At 42.5% G+C, this 26,261-nt stretch overlaps 1 protein-coding gene across 1 annotated transcript in view; it reads left to right on the top strand.

Moving 5' to 3' along the window:
- The window catches only part of myo5b (myosin VB), a 53,893-nt gene that overhangs the window by 509 nt on the left and 27,123 nt on the right, over positions 1–26,261 (top strand). Inside the window, exons 2-5 of the mRNA XM_085462968.1 lie at positions 22,830–22,940; positions 23,835–24,006; positions 24,542–24,686; positions 26,065–26,221. Coding sequence (XP_085319094.1) covers positions 22,830–22,940; positions 23,835–24,006; positions 24,542–24,686; positions 26,065–26,221 — 585 coding nt within the window. The remainder of the gene's footprint in view (positions 1–22,829; positions 22,941–23,834; positions 24,007–24,541; positions 24,687–26,064; positions 26,222–26,261) is intronic.

Raw genomic sequence — 26,261 nt, forward strand, 5'->3', positions numbered from 1 at the left:
GACACAAAGAAAGCAGCCAAAAATCCTAATTTCCCATACTGCAGCTGGATAGTCTTACTGCACTGAAGCAAAACATTCACATTGACAAAGACCCAAAATGTTGAAGCAGTTTAGAGCGTAGTGCTCTTTCAGTGATGAAGTATTACTATAATCTAAGCAAAAGTACTATATTTTTAATAATGTGACTGGAGCTCATTTACTTTCTATGCTACTGTGTAGCTTCATCTGTAATAACAGGACATAATTTCTCTCCAGATTCAGATTTTTAGATTTATGTCTACAAAGTCTCACGCACAGACTGGTTTTAGGCACCCTTTGGTTTTGAATCCTGCTGTGTTAGCTTTTTGTTTCTGGAGTGACCACATTTAGATGAGGTGGTGGAGTGCAAACAGACCAGCTAATGCTAGTTAGCATGTTAGCACTAAGTTACATTCCTTGAATTTTGGCGATCTGTGACAATAATTAACCTCACAGCAGCCATGATATTGGTCAGATAATTGCCTCCAACAGCACAAACACAGAGGTCCTGTTATCTAGCAGACAGCTAGCTGCTACAGCCACCCCCACCACCACCACCATATTAAAGCAAACTGTAATAATTAGATCAAACCCAACAGTCTTCACAAAGTCAGCAAGGATGAAATAGGTTGTAGTAACAAAACAGTTTCCTGTATCAGCCTGTAAACATGTTATTTCTGCAGTAAAGCCAACCATTTTAACATGGGAGACTATGGGGACTGACTCAATGCTGGAGTCTCAAGTGGCCATTAGGGGAACTGCAGCTGTGCAGGCTGATGCTTCTTCTTGCCACAGTCTAGGAAATTCCTCCTGGCAGTTATTTAAAAGACTGAATTAACAGTAATAACAGAAATTCCACATCAGTGATCACCAAGACATAAAAACTACACAGTCTTTAGTCTACAAGCTTCAGAGGTTTGAAGGCTTTATCCCAAAATAAGGTTTAATGGTGTTTTGTTTGTGTTTGTTTTTTTGCAGGCTAACTGACATACACAGGTTACAGGTTACAGGATTACAGCTGGTGTGACATGTTTGCTGGTTTCAGCCTACAGTGTAACCCCTACTGTAAAATAAATGGATTTATACGGAGCGCCGCAGGGGACATGGGAGAAAAAAAAATTAAGACAGACTTTTGCGAGATCTCGCAAAACTTTTAGCTGCATTCTTCGGACGCCGGCTCGAAGCCGACCGGGAGGTCGAGACACGAGTCGAGGCACGATTCCTCCCGGCTGTAGTAGGTCTCGACCTCCCGTTAGCTCGAAGCTAACGGGAAGAATGCGGCTAAAACTTTTGCGAGATCCCGAGTTTGTTTTGCGAGATCTCGCAAAAGTTTTGCGAGATCCCGAGATAGTTTTGCGAGATCTCGCAAAAGTCCGTCTTAATTTTTTTTTCTCCCATGTCCCCTGCGGGGCTCAGTAGATTTATAAAGTACATGATTTGCATTTAAAAATAGAAAGAAACATAAAAATTCTTAAGTACACACCAGGTGTTAACACAGGATTTATTTACATCCCACCTCATTATTACACTTTTGATTGGTCTGGCCTCTTTCTGGTTCCACTGCATTCAGTTTTTGTGGTCAATTTAAACACAAAGAGTTGAAGTGGAACAAAGCCTCTTAAGCCCCAACGCCCCCTGATACGGGGGCAAAAGGCTGGAGATCAGTTAGGCTTGGGGCTTAAGAGGTTAAGGTGTGGAAAGAATGAGACGACACGTTTGGATGAATGCTGTCAGGTGAGGAGGCGTGGACGAGCGTTAAATGATTAATTCTCACAGTGTGCAGCCTGTTTGCTTTCATGTCTGTTCGTCTTCTCTTTGTGGCTGATTGTTTGACATTCTGGTTGTCATTCTGAAGCCTTCATGAAAAGATAATCAAAAAACAAAACAAAAGAAAGATTAAAAATACAAAATCAAAGTTCCTCTGAGGGTAGTTCTCTTATCGACCAAATGATGATGCTATTGTGACAGCACCACATTCCAATATTTTGCAATGCTTACTTAGACCACCAATTTCGTTTTGTTTGTTTTTAATTATATTTTTTTACTTTTTTTATTATATTCAACTAATTGCTGTTTATATTGTTTTATTTACTATTGAATTAGCATCCCTTAGTGGTAAAACTGGTACAAGGTCAGTAGTTTGCATTTGGAATATTGACCTTTATAAACAGATTTGGTTGCAACTAGATGAAATATTAAAGAATTACAGATGTTTGACCATTAAAGTGGCCACACCCACAAAGGTGTGTCAGCTAATCACAGAAAAGAAGTTTTAGGTTTTTAGAGGTCATTTGATTATAATATATACAAAATTTGGTGAATAGTGGAAGAATATCGGAGAGAAGGCAGAAAAAAGTATGTTTTTGTTTTATGTATTTATGTTACCAATGAACTTCTCATAACTTGGAGGTTTCCTTCCTGCTCCATAGATGGCTCTGAATTACCGTGAGAAAGACTGCAAGTCATATATGTTGTTTTATTACAGTTCATACAGATGATTGATGCTGGATTTGCAATAAGTGAAATAAAAGTGGGACTTTAGTTTAGAGAAGCAGGTGGGATTATTTTAGTGGTTTTGCTCCATTCACCTAGACCCATACAAATAATTCTATATACTGGAATAAACAGGCAGTGGAATTGATGCCAATTTCCACTGGATCCACAAACAGAATCAGTCTTGTAGATCTGTACCAGGTCTGACTGTGTGAGGCAGTGAATTTTGGAGATGCTGTCATAGTGTTAATACTTTTACAGGGATGGTATTCATAGAAATTCAAATAAAATGTTAACTTGGGAATTTTTTTTTTTTTAAATGGACCCTCCAGGTTTCTCTCAGGACCCTCTGTGGGGATCCACGCCTCATGTTGAAGCACCCTGCGTAGTGTGTGTATGTATGTGTGTGTGTGGTTGAAACCTGGCTTGGAGCCAGGGATCAGCCAATCAGCGGGCAGTGTGGGGAAAACACGGCTGTCAGGAAGAACAGGCCTCCTCCCTCCCTCCACCTGCGGGTCGCTTCAGGCTTTTCGTTTCCGTTTTTCTGGATTTCGGGATCCTTCTTCCGGTTAGAACCCTTTTCATCGGCTCTGAGTTTACCCTGAAGTACCCGAGGGTTCGTTTTTACCGGAGGAAACAGCAGCGGGAGCGCGCTCCTTCGGACCGACGCTACACCGAACAAAGTGACCGAAACTCGGCCAGACACCTGCTGCGGGGCATGCGCACTGGAAAGTCTCTGCTGGTTTAGGACCGAACCGGAGCGCAGAGGGACTCTAATGGATCATTAATGGACACAAGAGGAGCTTATTAGTGTAGTTTGATCCACCGGGGAGGCACGATGTCCGTGAACGAGCTGTACACGAAGGTGAGTTTACTTTTCACCTGGAACAGACAAACGCGCACCTGCTGGAGCAGCTCCAGCCCGAACCCCGTCACTTACGTCGCCTTTAGACGCTCAGGACTCACCTGCACTAAACTCTGAGGATGATTTATGTTACACCCGACACACAAACCAGACAGCACGGTGTTTATTCAGATTTTAAAGAGATGAGTCACCTGTTGGGACTTAGTGTTGGAACATTAGTTCATGGCGCTGCGGGTGGAGAGTGAAGTAACGTTGGAGCTATATGTGATTATTTGGCCTGAATGTAAGAGAAGAACAGGTAAAGCCTGGATAACGCAAACTAAAGAGATTTTTCCTCAGAAATTCCACAGAGTGCACACTTTAGTGTAAAATGGCTAATTTTTGAAAGGAGTCTTGCGTGCGGCTGAGCGGACAGGTGCAGGAGGCGCAGATTTGAGTTAGAAAGGACCCGTGTTGGATTTCAGAGTGGTTCACAGGACTCAGGCTGTCTGTGAGGCCGTGCTGGACGGTTTCTGTGATCAGGGCATTATCACTGGTTGAATAAACCTTCAGAGCGAGACCGGAAGCTGGTTTTCTGCTGGTTGTTTGAACCTGTTATCAGCCTGGAAAAGCAGCATTATTACACTCACTGATGATTCATCACTCAGATCACTGACAGCCCATCATCTGCTCACCTGCACGTCAGTGATTAATGATTAAAGCTCGTTTTCTACAATGAGCAACAAAAGAAAATCAGAGATGAAGCCATTGTCTTATCTAATGTCTTCATCCTTCAGCCACACACACACTCGCACACACACATGCAGTCAGATCATTAAATTTGTTGTTTGTCTTCCAACTTAATTTTCTTCAGCATCATAAACCGACAGGCAGAAATGGGAGAGAGAATAAAAACATAAAACAGCTGATGAGCAACAGGAAGAAAATGCCCAGACCAAAACAAAACAAAAAAAAAGATAAAAGCAGAGAGACTCTAATGCATTGTGGGGATTGTAGGATTCAGCAGTGTTGTGGGTTCAGTCAGGCCAGGCTCCGTTCATCCTCTGATGGTTGGATTTCTTTGATTCGAGGATTGGACTTAGTTGTGTTCTACTCTTTAATCTGAGCTTTGCTTCCAGTCTAATCTGTGACTCTTTATTAACTCAGCAGGAACCTGTTTGAATGTTCATGAACTTGTTAACCTCACCTCAGCTTGAGTGAAACCTCTGCTCAATCAGGCTGTCTGAAATCTGAGACGCAAAGACTAAATGAGCTTCCTCCTGCAGCAGAACTCACTGTAGTCCCACCTGTAGTCCTTCAGTCTGTACCGTCTCCTGGACCACTGTAATCAGGCAGAAAAGTGTCTTGTTACGTCAGCGTTCACAGCAGGGGGAAAGTTATGAGTTTACTTTTGTTCTTTTTTTTTCTGAGATCTTTCTGTGAGAGATGAGAGTTAAAGCTTTTAAAATGTGAGGACGTTTTGTTTTGTGATCTTGGTCTCGGCTTTATTCTCTGTGCTGGAGTTCAGTGAGTCTTCTTCCTCATGCTGTTATGAGAAGAAAGTAACTCAGAAGCCAACTTTAATCTGATGATACTTCCTTTTATTACATGCTGTTGATAATGATGGCCTTGACTCTGACACCAGACGTACTTTTAACTGTCGTTATTTTGTAGAGCTCTTCTGCACCAAACTCACTTTGACTTTTGGACCTTTCAGTTTGAACTGAAGCAAAATTTCATGTGAACTGTGAGGAAGTGACAGCAGGATCTGTGAGAAGTTAGCAGCTTAGGTTAGGTAAGACTAAAGTTAGCCTACATCTTCAAATTGTGTTGCTGGGACGTTTCCACAGTTCATTTTTATATAGCTGTAGCTTCTAACTAAAAAGCACATTTGGAAGTTTCCATGTTTTATGTTGTTTTGAGTCACTGAAACACTTTTCTTTCATCATTTTTAATTTATGTGACGTCACAAACTCTGACTGCGACAGTTGTTGTAACAGATGTTGGTGTCAGGATGAAAACCTCATTTTAAAGGCGTCATAATTGGGAGAAAAAAGGGGGAAATGAGCTGCAGCAGCACCTGTAGGCTGGACGCTGGATCAGCTAGATTTTAAAAAGCTAACTGTAAATAATGACGGCAGGCTGTAGGTATGTTCAGAGGACAGGAGAGAGGTGCACACCTGTCATCACACCTGTCATCACACCTGTTCACATGTTTAACCTGTGGGCACAGAGTCTGTGTTCCTGCAGCAGTAACAGTGAGATCTGTGAAGCTTGTCCATGTGTACGTGCTGCTGAGTACAGCTGCTGCTCCTCTACACTGAAAGGAGGCAGTTGAAGCGGCTAAATCATCTGACCAGCACGCCTCCTGTTCACCTCCACGGTGTTATTTTTCATGTATCGGGGAGGATACCCCAGGACAGACCAGGACACTGCAGAGATTATATCTTCCTGCTGGCTTAGAAAGGGTGGAGGAGGAGGGTGGGCTTCTCTGCTTAGATCGCTGCCCCTGAGATTAGGAGCACCGGCTTTCTTTCAGTCTTACAAATACCAATCACATCGTAAAAATTAACAGAAACTATCAAAATATAAACCAAAAAAATCACGACATCTCTGGAATGGAACCAAAACTGAAAAGTAAAAACTAAATAACAACACACGTGCAGGCGTAACCCTGAAGTCCATTCAGCTTTCAGTCGGTCATGTTTAATATTGTTTTACAAACAGTGAAGTTCAGTCACGTGAACATTTCTGACAGCAGCACTTTTCTACATCCTTCACATTCAGCTGTAACCTCTCTTTTTAACCCCTGTCTGAGAAACTGCCACTGTTTAGATGTGATCACCCAAAGCCAGCGAGGACAGGCACCATGCAACCCCACCCCCCTGCTACCCTGCAGAGGAGGAGCGGTTGGATTGAATGATGGAGACTCACTCAGGAGAAGTCGTCGTCTTCTGCTGTGCATGCCGGGATTAGCTGAGATTAATTACAGCTCGTTAGTCGCAGTTCTGCTCCGAGGACAGCGTGAGCGTATGTTTCAGATTAGAATCAGACGCAGATTTCTGACTGAGTGTGTGTGTGTGTGTGTCTCTATCTGTGAGTCAGCTCTGATCTGTAATCCTCCTCCTGGGCTCGGTGGTCCGCTTCATTAAGTGGGGCCACTTTGAACCTCATCAGACTGAGTAATCTGGTATTTGGGGGGAGGGTTTCCACCTGCAGCTCCACCTGTGCTCAGCTGAGTCATGATTGCTGGGCTCTCCAAGAGGGTTTGTGTTATCAGGGTGATCTCAGAGTGATGCTGGTCTAGAGTGGGAATCTGCTGGACTCAGATCCAGGACTCTGCTGAGGCTGCTGAGTCAGAGCAGATCAGGCCTGCAGTGGGACGAGTTTCTTTACTCATTAATCTGATTGACAATCTGATTAATCTTAACAATTGTTGATCACCAAGTGGTCAGAGTGTCTTCCAGAATCCAGAGAGCTGCGGTTTAAACTCGGACGGTTCTCTCCTTTTTCTCGCACTTTGATGATCAGGGCAGCAGTGACTTCGCTCCATGTCGGACTTTTATTATTCTGTTTTTGTATGCTTGTTGTTCTCTCTAGCAGCTCAGTCATTTCCCACTAAGCTGTATTGACCAGCTGATTATGTGATTATGGCTCCATAATGACCTAAAACAAGAAGTCTGAAAGTCTTTATGAATTTACATTACTGGTATTTTGGATCCTTCCATCTCTGAGGAAGCTGCATCTTCGCACTACATACATCCAGATTGTAAAATCAAAAATACTGAGTTCCTGCATCAGGTACCGAAGGGTCAGGGGTCACAGGGATAAAGATTCTGGAAAGATGACAGACTCAGTTTCACGCATTTATTTTGCCATGTCAGTAATTTATTTATTATCATTGGCAAACTAAAGTAGGCCACACATCTCATATTAACTTTGACTCTTGGGACTCAGAATCGATATTTTTGATGTTTTGATCATTTTTCTTTTGTTCATTGGTGAATATTAATAGTTCTCATTAAATCTTTCTGGTGCTGGTTGTGGCTGGAGTTTTTTCCGCTGAGGTGATGAAGCAGCTTTGTTATGTTTGCTGTCTTCATTACAAAATGTTGAGTCTGTCTGCACCTCAATATTTAGTGATTCAGAGTTTTGTTCATTAGGCATTGTGGGTTTATTTTCATTTTTTTTCCCTGGAGTCGAGTATTTTTTATTTCTTTTTTTTAATAATGTGACATAAACCCTTCCAGAACCGGCGTCTGTCTCACTCAGTTCTGCTGTTTGGGGTTTTGTCAGTCAGCTATTCCAGCTGTTAAATGTATTTATTGGTCTGCTGTTTTGAAGCAGTTAATAACAGACTGTTACACATGCAGGTAATTATTTGTATCCGGAAAGAAGTCTGTGTGATTTCTGATAAATGTGGGTGGAGCTGTCCTGCTGGTGGATTTACATGTTGCTGTGGGTCTGTGAGGAAGCAGGAAACAAACAGACTGCATCTCTCTCCTCCTGAGCTGCAGCTCTCTGGTTCCCACTGCTGTCAGCGCTCGGCTAGCGCTGCAGCTGCTGGATGAATGGAGCGTGCTGTCCAGCTCACAGAAACCCTGAAGACTCATGAATGTGTCTGTGATTAGCACTAAACCTCTGCACTCACCTGTCTCACATATTATAAACAAAATGCAGGTGAACTCTTAGATGAATCAAGTGCACTTAAGTATTTAAAAACTAAAATATTTTTTGATTTATGTTTTGGACACTGCCTCAGCCTGCCAACAGACCCTCTCTGCAGGTGGATGGAGCGTCTGTAGATCCCTACATTCTGCCAGCAGAGAGCCATGTTCACTCACATAACCCATCCAGAAAGATGACAGGTGGAAACTCTTCTTGTCAGAACCCCGCCCACTTCAATGGGGGCCTGATAAGAAGAGTTTCCACCTGTCTTTGGATGATTTGGATGAAGATCAGAGCATGATTAATAAACGGTCTCATTCCACCCTGGCGGCTCACTGATGATGTCACCTCCGGTCACAAACCAATCAAGCTAACACTATCATTCACCTTAACCTGCTAAGTGTTTGCGTTTGTCCAGTTTAGCCTGTCATAGGCATCTCCACCTGCGTGTCAATCATTTTTACCACGTGCGTTCCTGCAGGTAAACTAACAAATCTGGCAGAGCAAACTTCTACACAAAGATCTGACTTCTGTCGCATTTATCAAAGAGATTTATTATCTCTTTGTTCTGATGTTTGCTTCTCAAACATAAATGTTTCCTTTAAGTTTGTAGTGACAGAATCCAGTGATCCTGAACTCGGTGAATGTTTGTTTGATATAATAATTAAAGGCTTTCAGTTTAATGTTGTTATTAGCATTAGGCAGAACTGCTGAATGCTGACAGTTGAGGTGACCATGTTTGAACTGTTATTGCTGATTAACTGTACACTTCACGGTGTACTGATGGTTATGGTTTCTGTAACTTTTGTCTGTGTGTTAGTGTTTTTCTCTGAGCGTGGAGTTTGAGGTGGAGGAAGCTGGTTGTTTGAAAACAGAGTCCACTAATCCTGTAACCAATCTAACTTCTGTTCCTCACTGATGAGGCTGGAAGCAGAAGTTCAATTAAATTTTATCGATAGAGCCTCAAATCACAACGACAGACGCCTCAAGGTTTATGTATTGTATATGCTTTATATCGTAAGGGAGATCCTATGATAATGCATACAGACCCCCTATCACAGAACCATAGCGGGGGGGGGGTGCTGTATGAAATGAAAAGGGGAAAAAAAGAACGCTTTGACACTGCTAGCATAATGGACAGGCTTTTGACAGGGCTCCCACACAAACGCAGAGATGAAGCATCACCAAATATGTTTCCAAACCAACCTTCCAAGCCAAAGACTAGAAAATATGGTGAAGCAGATCTTCCCTTTGGCTTCACCTACACAAGTGCCAAGTTAGGTCTCTGCGACAGAATTAGTTTCCCCTGCGTCGGGAGCAGCGCTGGGCTCTCCAAATCACGGACAAACAGTATCCCACATTCTTGATTTTTAGTTCACAAACACTTGTTGTAATGACTAACTACTCCTGACATTTTGGAGATGTTAGCTCTTTATACAGTAAAGTTACAGCTGGATACAAATAATATCAGGCTGATCCTGCCACGATTTGTTCCCTCGGTTCAAATCGCGGACAAACAGGATCCCACAGCTGTTTGTTTTTTGAACCGATTTTCCACAGAGAGGCATTTTTTGAAAAATGTATTGATAGCAATGTTGAATATTATTACACATTGGGGAAAAAAAACAACAACAACTACATGTAAAATAATCACACCGTGCCTCTGCCTTTCTAAATGGAGGGACAGTAACTGCGTGTTTATGTAAGCGTGTAAAACCTGCAGATAGTCAGATTAACAGTATTTTGTCTCTATCTGCCATTCTGCAATTCATCTCATGTAAACAATAATGTGGCGCACAGCGTGACGTGAAAAAAGGCACATACCTTTAACGTTGCGTGACGAACTCTGTATTCCTCGTAAACGCAAAAATTGAGTTTTAAAAAAATCTGTGTTTTCGGTAATTCGAAACACCGTTTACAAAAGACCCAAACGCATAAAAACAGCTGCATTTTCAAAAAATACCCGTGTAGGTGTGGACATAGCATAAAAGAGTTAGTAGTTTATTATATTGCTACCTGTAATTTATTGCAGTTTACTTTTGTTTGTTTGAGGTGTGAAATGAATGCAATGCAGTTTGAAAACAAAATATGGATGTGTGTGGTTGGAGGATGTGTTTGTGCGGGGAGGGGCGAAGATTTTTCTTGTAAAACAAAGGGGGGCCCAGCAAAAAAAGTCTGGGAACCACTGCCCTATCATACGACCCTCTATGAGCGGTGTGATAGACACTGAAACATTGTCATCATAGGCTACATCCACACTAGCCCGGATAGATTTGAAAACGGTGTTTTCGTCTGAAAACACTCTGCGTCCACACTAGCGTTTTCAGTCGTTTTCAGAGTTGTGGGTCCGATGACGCATTTTAGTCATGTGATGCAGTCATGTGACCAATTACACTAAGGCATTATCAGAGGGCATTATACAGCAGTTGTTTTGCTTGCTCTGTTTTTACAGTCCTATTAAAGATTAATATCAGGACTTCCGGTTTATGTGACTATGGCGTAGGTCGCACCGAGCGTAGCTCCTGCAGAGTCTAGTTATTATCTAGCATTTCCAGGCACTTTTTGACGGGTTTTTTCTTTTTGTATAGTTCCGAGACAAGACTGTTTTTGCCTTTTGTGTTTACAATGTCGCGTAAGGTTAATAAGAGCGCAAGCACCTCTCAGCCGAACTTGCGGCCTGCTGCTAACACTGCATCCCCGCCTCGTGGTAAAACTTCGCCACGGCCTGGGTCACCCGACACGCCGCTCGTCGATATGGAAAAATTCACGAAGGCTGAACTCCTCTCTGAACTTCGTGAAGAAATTTCATCACTGTTTAAAAAGGAACTGACGGCAGCGTTTGCGGAGAATCTCACGTCTATCAGGTCCGACATACAGCAACTAAAAACGGATCTTTCCTCAGATATAACTACCATGCGGCAGGAATTCGCTGGCCTCAGGAGCACGGTTACGGGGATGGAGCAGTCTCTCTCCACATGTACAGATGATATTGTCCACCTCCAAGCCAAAGTTGATGCGATGTCAAAGGAGTTGGCCAAATTGGAGAATAAATGCGAGGATTTGGAGTCCAGGTCTCGCCGCAATAATATACGCATTGTTGGTGTGCCAGAGGAGAACGTCCTGTCCGCTACAGATGTGTCCGTGCTGTTGATGGAGGCATTTCAGCTTGGGAAGGAGCCGCTTGTAGACAGAGCCCACCGAACTTTGGCCCCCAAACCTAACACCGGTGAACGTCCCCGTGCTGTGGTTGTGAGGCTGCACTATTACGCGGACTGTGCTAGGATTCTCCAGAAGGCCAGGGAGCTGCAGAGAGTGCAGATAAATAATATGACCATTTCTGTGTTCCCCGACCACACCGCTAAGACAGCGCGGGCCCGTGCGGCTTTCAATGAGGTCCGTCGCCAGCTTCGCGGCATCCAGGGAGTCCGATTTGGGATCCTCTATCCGGCAAGACTACGGATCACTTATCAAGGAATGCAGCGCGACTTCGTCTCGCCAGATGAGGCCAAGGAATATATTAAGACAATAACCACAAGATAAAATATATAGCAGGACAATGTTTGTCTGTTTGAAATAGCGTATGATCCTAATCCAAACATCATTGTGGTAAGCTAAGTTTGTTACTCTGCCAAACACTTGTTTTGTTTTACCTGTCTAATAGTAAAATATAATTGGGTTATTTTTATTTTATTTGTGCCTTTTAATCTATTGAGAAAAGACTCTGTTGGAGCTTTGGTTTGACACAGTTCGTTTCGTAGTCGGGAGCGTTTTTGTTCAGATTGCTCCGGGTGGGAGCGTGCACTGCCGTCTCCGTCGTTTGGGGATGGGGGCTTTTGCTGTGCAGGGGGGAGGCGGGTGGGTGTGTTTGACGTGTTATTATTATTTTTATTCTGAAGCTGTACTTTTGTTGTTGTGGGTTTGCGTTGTGTGTTTGTGTGAGTGTGTTTTTCCCACTTGTTCTTTCTTTGGGGGTGAAGAAATAAGTATTTTCTCTTTTGTCTTTCTGCAATGATCAGCACTTCAGGTCAGTCCTTAGGCAATAGTGGTATTAGATTTTTAACTTGGAATGTCAAAGGTATGAATAGCCCAATTAAACGATCTAAAATATTTACGCATCTTAAACGTTTAAAGAGTGATGTAATGTTTTTGCAAGAGACCCATTTGCGAGATCGGGATCATCTTAGGCTCAGGTGCCCATGGGTGGGTCATACTTTCCATTCAATGTTTAATTCAAAAGCCAGGGGGGTGGCGATCTTAATAAACAGAAGGGTACAGTTTACAGCCTCTGAGATTAAAGCTGACAAAAACGGGAGGTATTTGGTTGTTGTAGGCACCATGTACAATGTACCCGTCCTCTTAGTCAATGTGTATGCGCCAAATTTTGATAATCCAGGTTTTACAGATGCACTTTTGAGTAGTCTCCCTTCCCTTGATACTCATCTTTTGATATTGGGTGGTGACCTAAACTGTGTTATTGATCCTGCCTTAGATCGTTCGAATCCTCGGACCCTGACCCAATCCTCTATGTCCAAGTCTATTTCTGAGTTTATGTCTCAGAATGGTTTTGTAGATCCCTGGAGGTTTTCTAACCCTACTGCCAGAGCGTACTCTTTCTTTTCTCAGGTACATCAGTCCTTTTCGCGGATTGATTATTTTTTTGTGGACGGTTCCCTTATTCCAAAAGTACTGTCATCTACATATCATCCTATTGTCATTTCCGATCACGCACCACTTAGCGTTGACATCAAGCTCATAGCCCAGTCCTCTTTTTCCTCACCCTGGAGATTTAACTCTTTGTTGCTTTCGGATGAGGGGTTTGTTACCTTTATCAAATCCGCAATTGATGAATTTATGGTGTTTAACGACAGCAATACTGTTACGAGGTCATTGCTTTGGGAATCTCTTAAGGCGTATGTGCGTGGGCAAATAATTTCTTTCTCTGCCCATTCCACTAAAAGCCACAAAGCCAAACTTCAAACTTTGACTACACAAATTTGTGACATAGATAGACAGGTTGTTGACAGTCCCACTCCCGATTTGCATAAAAGACGACTTGACTTGCAGACTGAATTTGATTTACTTTCTACGGCAGATGCTGAACGTCTTTTACTTCGTGCGCGTGCGACTTATTATGAATATGGTGATAAGCCCAGAAGGCTTTTGGCCCATCAGTTAAAACGTCAGGCCTCGTCTCGATTAATTTCCCAGATTAAAGATGCGGCAGGCAACTCGGTCTCTGATTCAAAGGAAGTAAACGAGGTGTTTAAGACGTACTATTCCTCCCTATATGAATCTGAATCTGCTGCTGACGCCTCAGAGATGGATTCTTTTTTTAACGGTCTTACAATGCCCACTGTCGATCCTGTTATAGCTGAACAATTAGATGCCCCTCTTAGGCTGGATGAAATTGTGCATGCAATCAAGACCATGCACAATGGTAAGGCACCAGGACCTGACGGGTTTTCAGTTGAATTTTTAAAAACTTTTATAGACAAGTTAGCCCCACTACTTCTTTCAGTGTATAATGAATCTTTTGAACGTGGTCTATTGCCCCCTACATTGTCTCAAGCACTAATTACTGTTCTCTTAAAGAAGGGTAAGGATCCTACGTCTTGCACCTCGTATAGGCCTATTTCACTGCTGAATGTTGATGTTAAAGTCTTGGCTAAAATTTTAGCAATTCGCCTTGAAAAGGTTCTTCCTACTATTATTTCAGATGAACAGAATGGCTTTATTAAAGGCCGCCAGCTGTTCTTTAATGTCCGCACGCTTTTGAATGTCATTCTTTCCCAACACTCAACCACTAATCCAGAAGTAGTTATCTCACTTGATGCTGAGAAAGCTTTCGATCGTGTAGAGTGGAGCTTTCTCTTTGCGGTCTTGCAAAGATTTGGTTTCAAGGACAGATTCATTTCATGGATTCGACTGTTGTACAGGGCACCCCAAGCCAGTGTCTATACAAATGGTGTTTCCTCTGGCTACTTCTCATTGTCACGCGGGACGAGACAGGGTTGCCCCCTGTCCCCCCTACTTTTTGCTATTGTAATTGAACCCCTATCTGTAGCTTTGAAGGCCCTTCCTCATTTTCGTGGTATTTCCCGGTCAGGCCTTGACGTAAAATTGTCTTTATATGCAGATGACCTGCTTCTATATGTTTCTGATCCCTTATCTAGCATACCATCGATTGTGTCTCTACTAAACAAGTTCGGCTCTCTGTCAGGTTACAAAATAAATCTTCTTAAAAGTGAATGTTTCCCCATAAATTCTTTAAGTCTTACACTTAAACAATCTGACATTCCTTTTAGACTTAGCCCTGCTGGCTTTAAATATTTGGGAGTTAACATGACTCGTACTTTGTCTTCTCTATACTCTTCCAATTTCTCCCCTTTAATGACTCAAATTCAATCAGATTTTCAGAGATGGAAATCGCTACCTTTGTCCCTAATTGGTCGGATCAATGCTGTAAAGATGAACATTTTGCCTCGATTGTTATTTCTGTTTCAGAGTATTCCTATATTTTTACCTAAAGCTTTTTTCAAAAAGTTAGACCAGCTAGTTACATCGTTTTTGTGGGGAGGGAAACACCCCAGGGTGAGGAAATCGTTATTACAGAGACTGACATTTGATGGTGGTCTTGCCTTGCCTAACTTTTTATTTTACTATTGGTCCTCTCATGTTCACAAATTGACCCATTGGCTTGAATCTCAAGACCTGCTGTGGTGCAAACTGGAACGCCTGTCGTGCACTTCCTCATCCTTAGAATCTTTATTATTCTCTCCACTACCACTTAAGCCTTCTCATTTCACCCAAAATCCCGTGGTACAGTCTAGTCTAAGGGTCTGGTCACAATTCAGGAGTCATTTTAAGTACATCTCTGCATCAGTACACATGCCCATCACGCAGAACCATCTGTTTACTCCTGGCCTCATTGATGGTACCTATGTACAGTGGAAGCGTCATGGTATTAATACATTTAAGGATCTCTATAAAGATGGCACTTTCTTAACTTTTTTAGACCTGTGTTCAGAAACAAATCTTCCGGCTACCAATCTATTCCGTTATTTTCAGGCACGGCATTGCACTTCTGCTCTCTTCCCCTCCTACCCTCTTCTCCCAAATGTCCAACCATGGGAGGAATTCTTATCCCTTAAACCCAATAAGAAGTCAATTATATCTTTAATATATAAACAACTTATGGATTTAAATGTCCATTCCGTTGCTAAAATTAGGGGGGCTTGGGAGCAGGAGTTAGGAATAATTTTTTCGGATCAGCAATGGGAGAAAGCAGTATCCAATGTCCGTTATAGTACGTCCTGTGCCAGGTTACAACTCATCCAGTTCAAGGTGTTGTACAGGGTTTACTATTCAAAGTCTCGTCTGTCTGAGATTTACCCACAAGTGATGGATCAGTGTGAGAGATGTCATGCCACCCCATGTGACCTAGGCCATATGTTCTTTCTGTGCCCAAGACTCCATGGCTTCTGGAGTCAGTATTCAGTTATTCTTTCCAAGGCTCTTGGGACCCAAATCTGCATGGACCCTTTTCTAGCTGTTTTTGGGCTTCCAGTCAACACTGGTCTAACCGACCCTACACACTTCAAAATATTAGCCTTTACATCACTTTTGGCTAGACGTTGCATCTTACTCCTTTGGAAATCTTCAAAGCCACCTTCAGTTTCTTTTTGGTTTAGAGATGTGATGTCATCTCTTAAATTGCAAAAGATAGGCCTTGTGGCGAAGGGCAAATACAAAGAATTTTATTCTATCTGGGGCCCCTTCGTGGACTATTGCAAGTCATTAAACGCTCTACCAGCTGATTAATATCATGTCTCTTCCCCCCCCCCCCCCCTTTTTTTTTTTTTTTTTTTTTTTCCCCCTTTTGGGGTTTGTGTTTGTTTTGGGTTTCTTATTAGGTTTGGTTTTGTTTGTTTACTTAAGCGTGTGTGTAGGTGTGCCTGTGTGTGTGTTATTGTGTCTGTTCATGTAAGAAAAACTAAAAAATATGTGAGGGGAACAGATTGTGTTGTCATTGTAAACTACTGTACACTTGTCTCTCAATAAAAATATTAAAAAAAAAAAAAAAAAAAAGATTAATATCAGTCTGTACATGCTCCAGAGAGCTTTTCTTCAAATTCTTTAATTCTCACTCGCTTTTGCAACTTTGTACTTTTGTGTTACTCGCAGCAACAACTCCACCTCATGTTAGTCCATTTAAAAACGGTGCTTTTCTTCAACATTTTGCCGCGATGTTTCAAAGAGCTGGAAAGTAAATAAACGGCAGACAGAAATGAGGCAGGCCGAATCTTCTTGCGTTTCACACATGCGCAGTACTGGAACGTGAGCGTTTTCGTCCGTTTCAATGTGGACGCACAACTCTGTGAAAACATCTGGAAACGAAAGTGTGGATGCGGAGCGTTTTTATACAAAAACGCAGTTTTCAAAGTTATCTGGGCTAGTGTGGATGTAGCCCTAGTTGAGGATGTCCATCCGCCCATTTTCTAAACAAGTCTTGGGGTAGCAGTCTGAACAGAAATACGCAGGACTCCCACTCCCGCCATGCCCACCAATCTCCTCCAGCTCTTCTGAACAGTGAGGCATTCTCCTGGGCTTTTTCCGAGTTGGAAAAGGCCAAAACACCCAGGAGGTGAGCTGGTCAGGGGAACCTCTGCTGCCTCACTTCCACTGAAAGGTGCTCGCGGTGAGACGGTTTTGCATTTAGTTGATGGAAACACTGAAGTCATATTGGGTTTTTCCCACCTGCATGATGCAGGGTGATGTCATTGAAACAGTCCAATCACAACTGAAAAGTTAATGGACCAAAGTACTGAACCTGAAGTCTCTCACTCCTGCTGAGCTTGAACTGTGGATCACGTCAGCAGCTGTTGTCTCTGTGTTTGTATATGTGTGGTGCTTTATTGCCTAACCTCAGAGGACGTTTTCCTGTAGCAACAATAAGGGAGACTCCCTTTAGCTTTAGCACCACACTAGTGTGTGATTAGAGAACATTAGAAGGACACGCAGTGTCGTAATGTGCTTTGTCAGGGTGAATGTTTGATATGTACGACCTTCGGCCTCTCTTCTCTCTGAGCTTTCAGTGCAGGTCAAAGTTCCTCGACAGGTTGTATTGTTTCTTCCTGCAGGACACACCCAGCACTCACCCTGGGGCTGATGTCACCGTGCTGACACGTCACTGGGCGGAGACTTCGCTCACCTGTGCAGCTCTGAATGGAAACCTGATCTGTGCATGTAGAAACAGACAAACTCATTCTTCAGGTTAGAGGCTCAGAGTGAAATACCAGCCTGTGAACTCTGCCCCGTGACTCAGAGCCATTTCAGGTCTTTGTGTGTGCTAATCCAACACCTTCACTTCCCCTGCAGGCTCGTCTTTTATTCCAAACCTGTACTTGTCCTCCACTGCTGGTCCTCTTCGTTCCCTAAACCCTCCCCCAAAACAAAGCACAGCAGCGGAATGTCAAGTCCGTCCACGTTTCTGACTCACAGAAGGAAAACAAAGTCTGAGATAGAGTTAAACCCAGCTTCGTTCAGAAATCAGACCTGCTGTATTTGTTTTTACACAGATGCTTTCTGATTCTGAGCCACAGCTTTAAATTTTGTAAAGATGTGGAAGAGAGCTTTAGCATGATGCTGGAGCTGTGCAGTTTCTCTGTTGTGCATTTCTGCGGGTAGATGTAACATTGTTTGAACATGGAGTTGAATCCAGCAGCTGTTTTTGCTCAATAGTATTTTTTTAACACAACACTGGCAAGTTACAGATTACTTGTAGAGGTGGGAAGAAAATGTTTTCACAAATCGGCTCAGCTCTGCCCTGATCAGTGACTTTTTGGGGGGTAAAACGATTCAGATTCGGTCTGTGGAGACGTGCTTTTAAGCTGCTCTTCTTCACTTCATTGTCATGTTGTGTTACTTTCGGCTGAATGAATTGAAACTTATCAGAGTTCAAAGGACAAACAATGAGTAACTGTCCACATACATGTACAGTCCCTCCCCCGCTGAAGACATGCTAGCCTGTGCAGAGACGTGAAGGAAAAACAACAGCAACAACAAATCAACTTTAGAAGTGTGTGTGTGTGTGTGTGTCCGTGTCCTCATTACTGGCTGAGTTTCCTGCTGAGATGCTGTGCATGTGGACTTCATGCTTCTCAGTCATTGGATAATTACTGATGGTGTCCTAGATAAACTTACAGCATACACATACCACACACGCATTCACACCACGCACACGTTTACTACTCACACCGCACTCACACACTGTTTGATAGAGATCATGCCATCACACACGAGCTCACAGCATACTTTGTGTCAGACGTCCTTCAGTTCATGCCTGCAGACTGAAGCTTTGTTATTCTGTTACACGTCACACCCTGTTCACATCAAACAAACCAAAGTTTCTAATGATGATGATAATGCTAATAATAATCATCATCATCTCATTTGTCAGTTTTTCACTGCTCTTGGATCTGGATGCTGTCATAGAGAAGGTATAGAAGCTCCGCCCATTTGCTGTTCACACTCTCTGTTTAAGCAGCAGAGACAGTTTGTTTCAGACTGAAGTCAAACTGACAGGCTGCTCCATCTACTCAGTATCAGATATTTATTGCAGCATTCCATGTTTGGCACTGTTCACCACCTGCACTCATGTATATATCTATCTACTTAGCACTTTTAATTCTTATTCTTATTTTTATTTTCATGTCTATTTAAGCGTTATATGACAGCATGTTTGCACTGAAGCACTGCAGCAATTTCCTAATGTTGTAAACCTGCTCAACATTTGGCAATAAAACCCTTTCTGATTCTGATATTTTGAACTGTGACTCATGAAAATCTCATTTAGTAGGGTCCAAGAATAAAGAACAGGAGCATAAGCACAATGGGACTACTTCACGTTAAAATAGCAGCATTGTAATGAATTTTAATGTCCTGGTGTTTTTCTCTATTTGTGGTTCTGATTTCAGTTGAAATGTTAACCTGCCCAGTCTCAGGAGGCTTTAAATGGTGTGTAATAGTATTCCGGTTTGAGAAGCATGTGGTGACGGAGAGCAGGAGAAACTGTGTTTGTTTAGGGAGAGCTGAAAAAGCCTGAATCGACATTTTTGTGCTGGTTTCGGTTCTTTGAAGCACAGTTTACCTGCCTGTTGCCACACAGATGAAGATCAGAGCTCCAGGATGCGAGGACAGTGCTTCTGCTGGCTTTGAAATCACAGCAGTGAGAACTGTAAGCTCTTACAAATCTGCTGCTTCTCATAATAATCATTTTTTGATGTTATTTAACCCCAAGATGGCTCTCCAGTGTGGGCAGAAAACGTTGGGCTATAGAACTTCCTGCATGTTATTGACTGTGTGCACGTTTGCATATGCTACTTCCGGTGCGGAAACTCCTGTGGGGAGCTTTGTTTCCGGCGCCTGGTTTATGGTCCAAAACAAGTTAAGCAAATGAATGAATCAAGCGGTGATTTACATTTCTATAGATGTCTTGGGCATTTACCCAATATATCTGTAAATGATGTTCATCAACTTGTCAATATTTTTTCCCCGCGCCTCAGAGCAAAAGAGAAAATGGATTCAAATGTTATATTTCTCAGCTGTCCCTCGTTTATCGCGGGTGTTATGTTTTAAAAATAACCAGCGATGGGTGAAATCAAGTAGCCAATTTTATTTTTTGACTGTGCAAAACGTTTTGTGGACATCGTGGACATACAGTACTGCACTTCAGAGTCACACTGCTAGCGATCGATGCAGCATTCTGTACTGTACAGGAGAGACGTCACGGAGGAGATCGTCTGCAGCAATCAGGACGCAGGACACAATGTGATGTAAAAAAAAAAAATAAGCATGCAAACTTGCACTAAAAAATCCGAAACAGCGAGGTGAAAGGTGAACTGCGTTATAGCGAAGGACCGCTGTAATTTTTAAGGTAAGTCACAACATACCCTTCGTACATACTAATGTATAGAAACCCTTACCAGCAATCATTCATTTTTTGTGTGGCTTTTTTCACGGTTTGTTAACATGCTGTGTAGGTGTGTACTTGACTAGCTGATCTCGACATAATGGGGGAAACATCTGGTTTGACTATTCTTCACCTGTAGTTTGAATGCTGAACATTTGCCTGTTTAAATCATAAGACCAGTCACTATACAGAGATGTGCTTCTGAATGTGGACGATGTGTCTTCTGCTGCAGTAATGCAGTTCTGCTTGTGTTGAGTGATGTAAACAACTGATCGATCTAAACGCTTTAAACGTCAAAATTGATCATTAGATTTTTTTATGACACAACAGTGGCGAGTGTTTCCACCTTCTGCTCTTTGTAACTTAACGCGATCTTTCCGTTTTCGAGTTTTGGACATGATTTTGGAGTATATGTTCGCAGTAGCGATTGACTGCAAAGTAAAGCTACCGGAAATGCACAACCCCACATCCGGTCTCAAACCAGGAAGTTAGCGTTTTCTCGTGTACAGGGTCAATTCTCCACATGTGCACCTGCGGTGTGCTTCATGCTTTGAACATGGACTGATCCACAGTTACAGGTTTACCTGCCAGGAGACGGCAGGAGCTCGCTGTACAGGAACCTTGAACATGTTGGGTGGGGATTGTGTGGGATGTCTGGGAACATGTTGACTCCCCCTGTTTCTATGGAAAGTAACCAGAGCGTGCTTCAATTATGTAATGTACATATTCATGATGTCATCAGGACTGATTTGCCTTCTGCCTGGCGTCAGAGATTTCCATCAGTTTGCCTCCCCGTGCTCTCTGTGCTAATGTATGCTGTGTTTCAGTAGAGCTGAACTCCCGGGCTGCTCTCATGAGTGTTTCAGTGGCTTCGGGTCATGTGACCTCATGTGATTCCTGTCTGTCACACAGGCAAACTGTATGGAAACGAGCTTCTGGTGCACAGCAGTGCATTTGCATTGAAGGCAGTGATGTAATGCGGGAATGTTTGTCCTCGGCTCTCATTAGTTTCTGTCACAGTGACCTCAGATTGTTTGAATGGACTCAGCATGCAGGCAGATGCTGTGATGTTGCTTCCTTTATTTTTCTGAGTTTGTCTGTTGAGAGGAGGAAGTGACACCATATTGCTGCAGATGAATGAAGAACAGGAACAAACACAAACCATAAACGACGATATTGGGCTGGTCACGCTGCAGGTCCACTGGGTTCAGAGGGTCAAAGAGGCAGACAGGGACAAGATCTGCTCAGGATCGTGTTTGTACCTGATGTCAGTCTGATCAGCACTAACACATCTGTGCAGCTGTGGGCTGATTAAACCTTGATGTGTTTTCATCAGCTGTCTGAGGATCCAACAACCCAACAATCCTGTGTTACTTACAGGAACTTGAGCTTTTCTTTCCCTGCCCTCAGGCTCACTGTGATGCACCTCCTCACACACAGACTGGAGCTGCAGGGAGTTTAAAAAACACAGTGTTTCTGTAATGATGCAAACAAAACAGAGACAGAGAGAAACAGGTGAGCGTCAGCAGTTTCTCAGTCATGAACACTGTTTGCAGTCAAGTCTGAAAAGATTTCAAACAAACAGAGGGAAGCAGCGCTGACCCGGTGCTGCGTCAGCGGTCCTGAAATGTGCATAATAAACACAGACGCTGATCTGTGCTGGTTATATCTGATCCAGCTTTAAGTGGACCTGATGTCATCTTACACATGAAGACAGATTCTGATTCTAATATCAGATCAGCGCTCAGGATCATAGTTTACCTGAAGCCCAGGTACCAGCCTGGATCTGGAAACATTTGGATTGGTGTATGTCAGATTATGATCGTAGCACAAACGCCTATCATAACTAATACATGTGCTGGTGCTGGTTTCATGGTTCAGGTTTTACAGGGTTACCTGGGTCGTTCTGCTCGGTGGTCTTTGTCTAGAGAGAGAACTCTGCTTCACCTTTACCTCAGGTGTGCTGACACCTGTAACCTCTGCTGCACTGACAAAGAGGCAGAGGAGTCACCAGACTGAAGGTGGGGTGGCGCTACGATTCCTCTACTGCTATGAGTCTGTGTGAATCATGAATCTCATCACAGGGAGGAGCTCACTGACAGTCTGTGAGGAACAAAAGGAGGAGAAGCTCAGCAGCTTCAAACCAACAGGAAAACATCCAAGAGTTCCCAAAAGTAGGACAAGAACTAATTTTCCTCCTGAAAGTGAAGCACGGTCCCCAGAGTCTGTTCTTCTAAAGTAATGATTTTACTTCTAATAAAAGACCCAGGTATGTTCAGGTGTCTCATGCCGTCATGTGACTGAGCTACTCTCTCTGTCATGATGCCTCTGCAGGATTATTTCAGATGAAAGCTCGTCTGCGGTAATTTCCACAGAGCTGATAATCGGTTAATGATTCCTTTGATCAGAAGTGCAAACGTGTTAATCTGCAGGAACAGATAAAAGTCCAGGAGGAACTTCTGATAATCCCGACAAGCTCCTTCACACTGACGGTAAAGACGACCCTGTTATCACGCCGCGTGCCCTCGGAGTGGCCGCGCTTTAACCTTCAGCCATCTTTTCACTTTTCTCAAACTCTGTTTTTCTGAGTTCAGGATCTGTGAGTTTATCCCTCAGCAGGTTCATATCCTCCACACTCACGTACACGCACTGCTTAAGTCAAACATTTACACTGCTTGTTCTCACATTTGTCTGTCCCAAACATGTCACCATGTTTAAAGCTGATGAACGTGCCTCTGTCCAGTCGTCTCCTCCCTCATGAAGAGCTGATGTTTAAACTGAGACTGAGAGCAGTGAAACGTTGGCACTCAAGTGTTTCTTCTTCATGTGTTTCAGTACACTCGGGTCTGGATCCCGGACACGGAGGATGTTTGGAAGGCTGCAGAGATCGTCAAAGACTACAAAGAAGGAGACCCGGTCCTTCGGCTGAAACTCGAGGATGAAACGGTAACAGACAGATCCAGATGTGCCGCTGCCAGTTTGAGTGTTCAGCAGGAATCGGAAAACAAATCTGCACTCCTGCTTGTAAATTCATGCAGCCTCACAATGTTCAGCTGCTCTTCAGCTCATTTACATCAGACTGTGTGCTTCTCCGCTGATCAGAGAGGAGCGTATATGGATTAATGCATTTTGTACATAAAATAAGTTTACATGATTAATTTCGTAAATTTTCACATTTCACAAGGGGAGAAAATGAGGACGGAAACAAATATTTGTTCAAATTATACAATTTTCAAGTAAATAAATCATGTTGGGTCAAACTGATCACAGCAGTTATGGTTCACTGTGTAGATGATGCTGTCATAGTGGTTTATCCATAAGAAGCTGCTGATGAGTAAATCTATCAGAGTTCAGCCCAGAATGATCAGCTGATCAGGAACATGATCAGTCATTACTGAGTGTTAATCAGGAGAGAACAGCACACAGGTGCATTCATCAAGTCTGCTGCATCTCTCCACTGAGTTCCTCTTTAGGTGTGTGTTTTAAAAATCGCACTAAATCTTAAATTTGTTTCTTAAATCCGATTAAAAGAGTCGTGTTTTTCTTTCAGAAGTACTTTTTAAAATTTCCATCAACGTCGTTTTTACCTCATGTTCTGATGTCACATCATGAAGTGTTTGATGGTTGAAGGCAGAGGCGAAGTTTCTGGTTTCTGTCCAGATGTTGATGTTTGTCCTGCTGTGTGTCGGTGACACATCTGTAACAGGAGAGCCTGCAGGGTCTGAGGGAGTCAGGACTTAAAGGATACCTCCTCTGTCAGGCTTCAGTGTCTGTGGGACAATCTGAGTCTGTGTGACGACGTATTGATTGTGTCTTGATGGCGTATTGATCCCGTTTCAGCCTCTGGAGTACCCCGTGGGACCGAAGAGTAACCCTCTTCCTTTCCTGCGTAACCCTGACATCCTGGTGGGGGAGAATGACCTCACGGCGCTCAGCTACCTGCACGAACCCGCCGTGCTGCACAACCTGCGAGTGCGATTCCTTGAGTCCAACGCCATCTACACGTACTGTGGTCAGTCAGCACTTCCTGTGGTTCACTTAGTGCAGGATTATTAGAAATATCATAGAAATATTTATTTGTGTTACTAGATGTTTATTTATTCCATTTCACTATTTTATTATTACTTTTGTATATCTCCTATTTTCTCCTTTTACCTACATTTAATATCACATAATTTCTTTCATTTCTTCAATGTTTTTTACCTTCACGCTTAGTTTGTCTGTTTATTCGAATATTTATAAATTTTATTGAATTGTCATTAAAAATTATTGTCATTATCTGTTGACTAACTTCATAGTTTTTATGTGTGTGTGTGTGTGTGTGTGTGTGTGTGTGTGTGTGTGTGTGTATATATGTGTATATACACATATACGTATATATATGTAATATTAGTATTTCATTATTTTTTTTTTATTAATTAAGGAGTTGTTTTTTTTTCAGTTTCATGTATTTATTATTTGCCTTTTATAGATCAACACTTTGTTCATATTTTTACTCACTGTGTGATTATTCTTGTTCATTTAACATTATGTCGTGTGTTCTTTAGGGATCGTGCTGGTGGCGATCAACCCGTACGAGCAGCTGCAGATTTATGGTGAGGAGGTGATCAATGCGTACAGCGGGCAGAACATGGGCGACATGGACCCTCACATATTTGCTGTGGCCGAAGAGGCCTACAAGCAGATGGCCAGGTGAGACTGTGGGTTCTTATTGGTCGTCGGCACGAGTGCGTCCTATTCTGTGACATTTGCGGTTTGATGCTGGAGGAGCACGATGATTACAGAGCTGAGGAAAAACTCCCACTTTCTCTGTGATGGAGTCTAATTACAGTCACGCCTCTGCTCAGCAGCGTGTGCGAAGCAGCTGGTTAGCGTGGCGAGATACGTGGGAGGAAACGCTCTCTTTAAACTACTTGTATCTGCTGAGTTTATCGCAGAGATGGTGAAACACCATGAAAAACTCGCATCCATGTGAAACTCGCATCCATGTGAAACTCGCATCCATGTGGAACTCGCATCCATGTGGAACTCGCATCCATGTGGAACTCGCATCCATGTGAAACTCGCATCCATGTGAAACTCGCATCTGCAGAGTGTTTCCAGAGCTGCTGTGAAACATCTTAGCCGATTCTACTCTCAGCTGAATCTCAATGAATTATTTATTCATTTTAAGGAAGCGGCATACTCACAATACTTTAACAACCGTCTGAGAGAGGGACAGTTTCTTCTTTGTTACATAACCTTCAAACTAAGAGCACAAGTAAAGGATGCAGATAATTTCATTTTATAATTTACTTCCAGTATTTTTGTGACTTGGAGCAGTTTCAGGAGAACTCATATGAGCTGCTTGAGAGGTTCTCATCAGAAACATTGGATAATATTCATGTTATCTAATGTAAGTGGATGTATTATCACAAATATAATTTATTGTACAAAATGAAAATCAGATTGGGGTTTATGGTTAAACTTGTTTGAATCCTCTAATATTTCTTCCCAACAGTCTCAGTTAACTGTGTTTTCAGTGTTTGTCCAGTTTGCACAATAAAAATTATTTGTTGTGATTCTTGGAAAACACCTGAAGGATTCATATCTATGTACATAAAGTTATAGATTCACATTTTTAAATGTGAGATTTATGTATTTAGACATATATTTGTGCTTTGATGGCATATTTAGAAAAAGGAAATTAATCATTTTTAGATTTATATTTTGGAAATTAAAATTCATTAACTACAATAATTGAAATAATTTTAATATTTATAAAGACAAGTCTGAAATTTTTAAAAAGAAGTTTAAATATTTTAACAAAAAAGGAAGAAAAAAAAAAGCCTAAAAACCTTAAAATCGTTGCATTTTGCAAACAAGTTAAAGACTGTAATCCAAATATTTTGATAAACAAATGGAAAAGTGAATAATTTAGTATTTACATCAGTTAATATTGTTATTGTTGTTAGTCTTCATCGTTCTCTCAGGGCCAAGCATCTGCTAACTTTAGTAGAACGAATTAAAGTCCTGCATTGTGACCATAGAGGTGGTGTGGTTCATTTTCTTCATCTGTGGTGTTTGTCAGAGATGAGAAGAATCAGTCGATCATCGTGAGCGGAGAATCCGGAGCAGGGAAGACGGTTTCTGCAAAGTACGCCATGCGGTTCTTTGCCACGGTGGGCGGCTCAGCCAGCGACACCAACGTGGAGGACAAAGTTCTGGCGTCCAGTCCCATTATGGAGGTGAGTGGGCGGAGCCTTGTTTCATATTATATTACGATGC

This window comes from Copadichromis virginalis, linkage group LG7 (assembly GCF_057382275.1).
Source record: "Copadichromis virginalis isolate Kocher_CV1m ecotype Utaka linkage group LG7, C_Virginalis_male_GT1.1, whole genome shotgun sequence".
NCBI lineage: Eukaryota > Metazoa > Chordata > Actinopteri > Cichliformes > Cichlidae > Copadichromis > Copadichromis virginalis.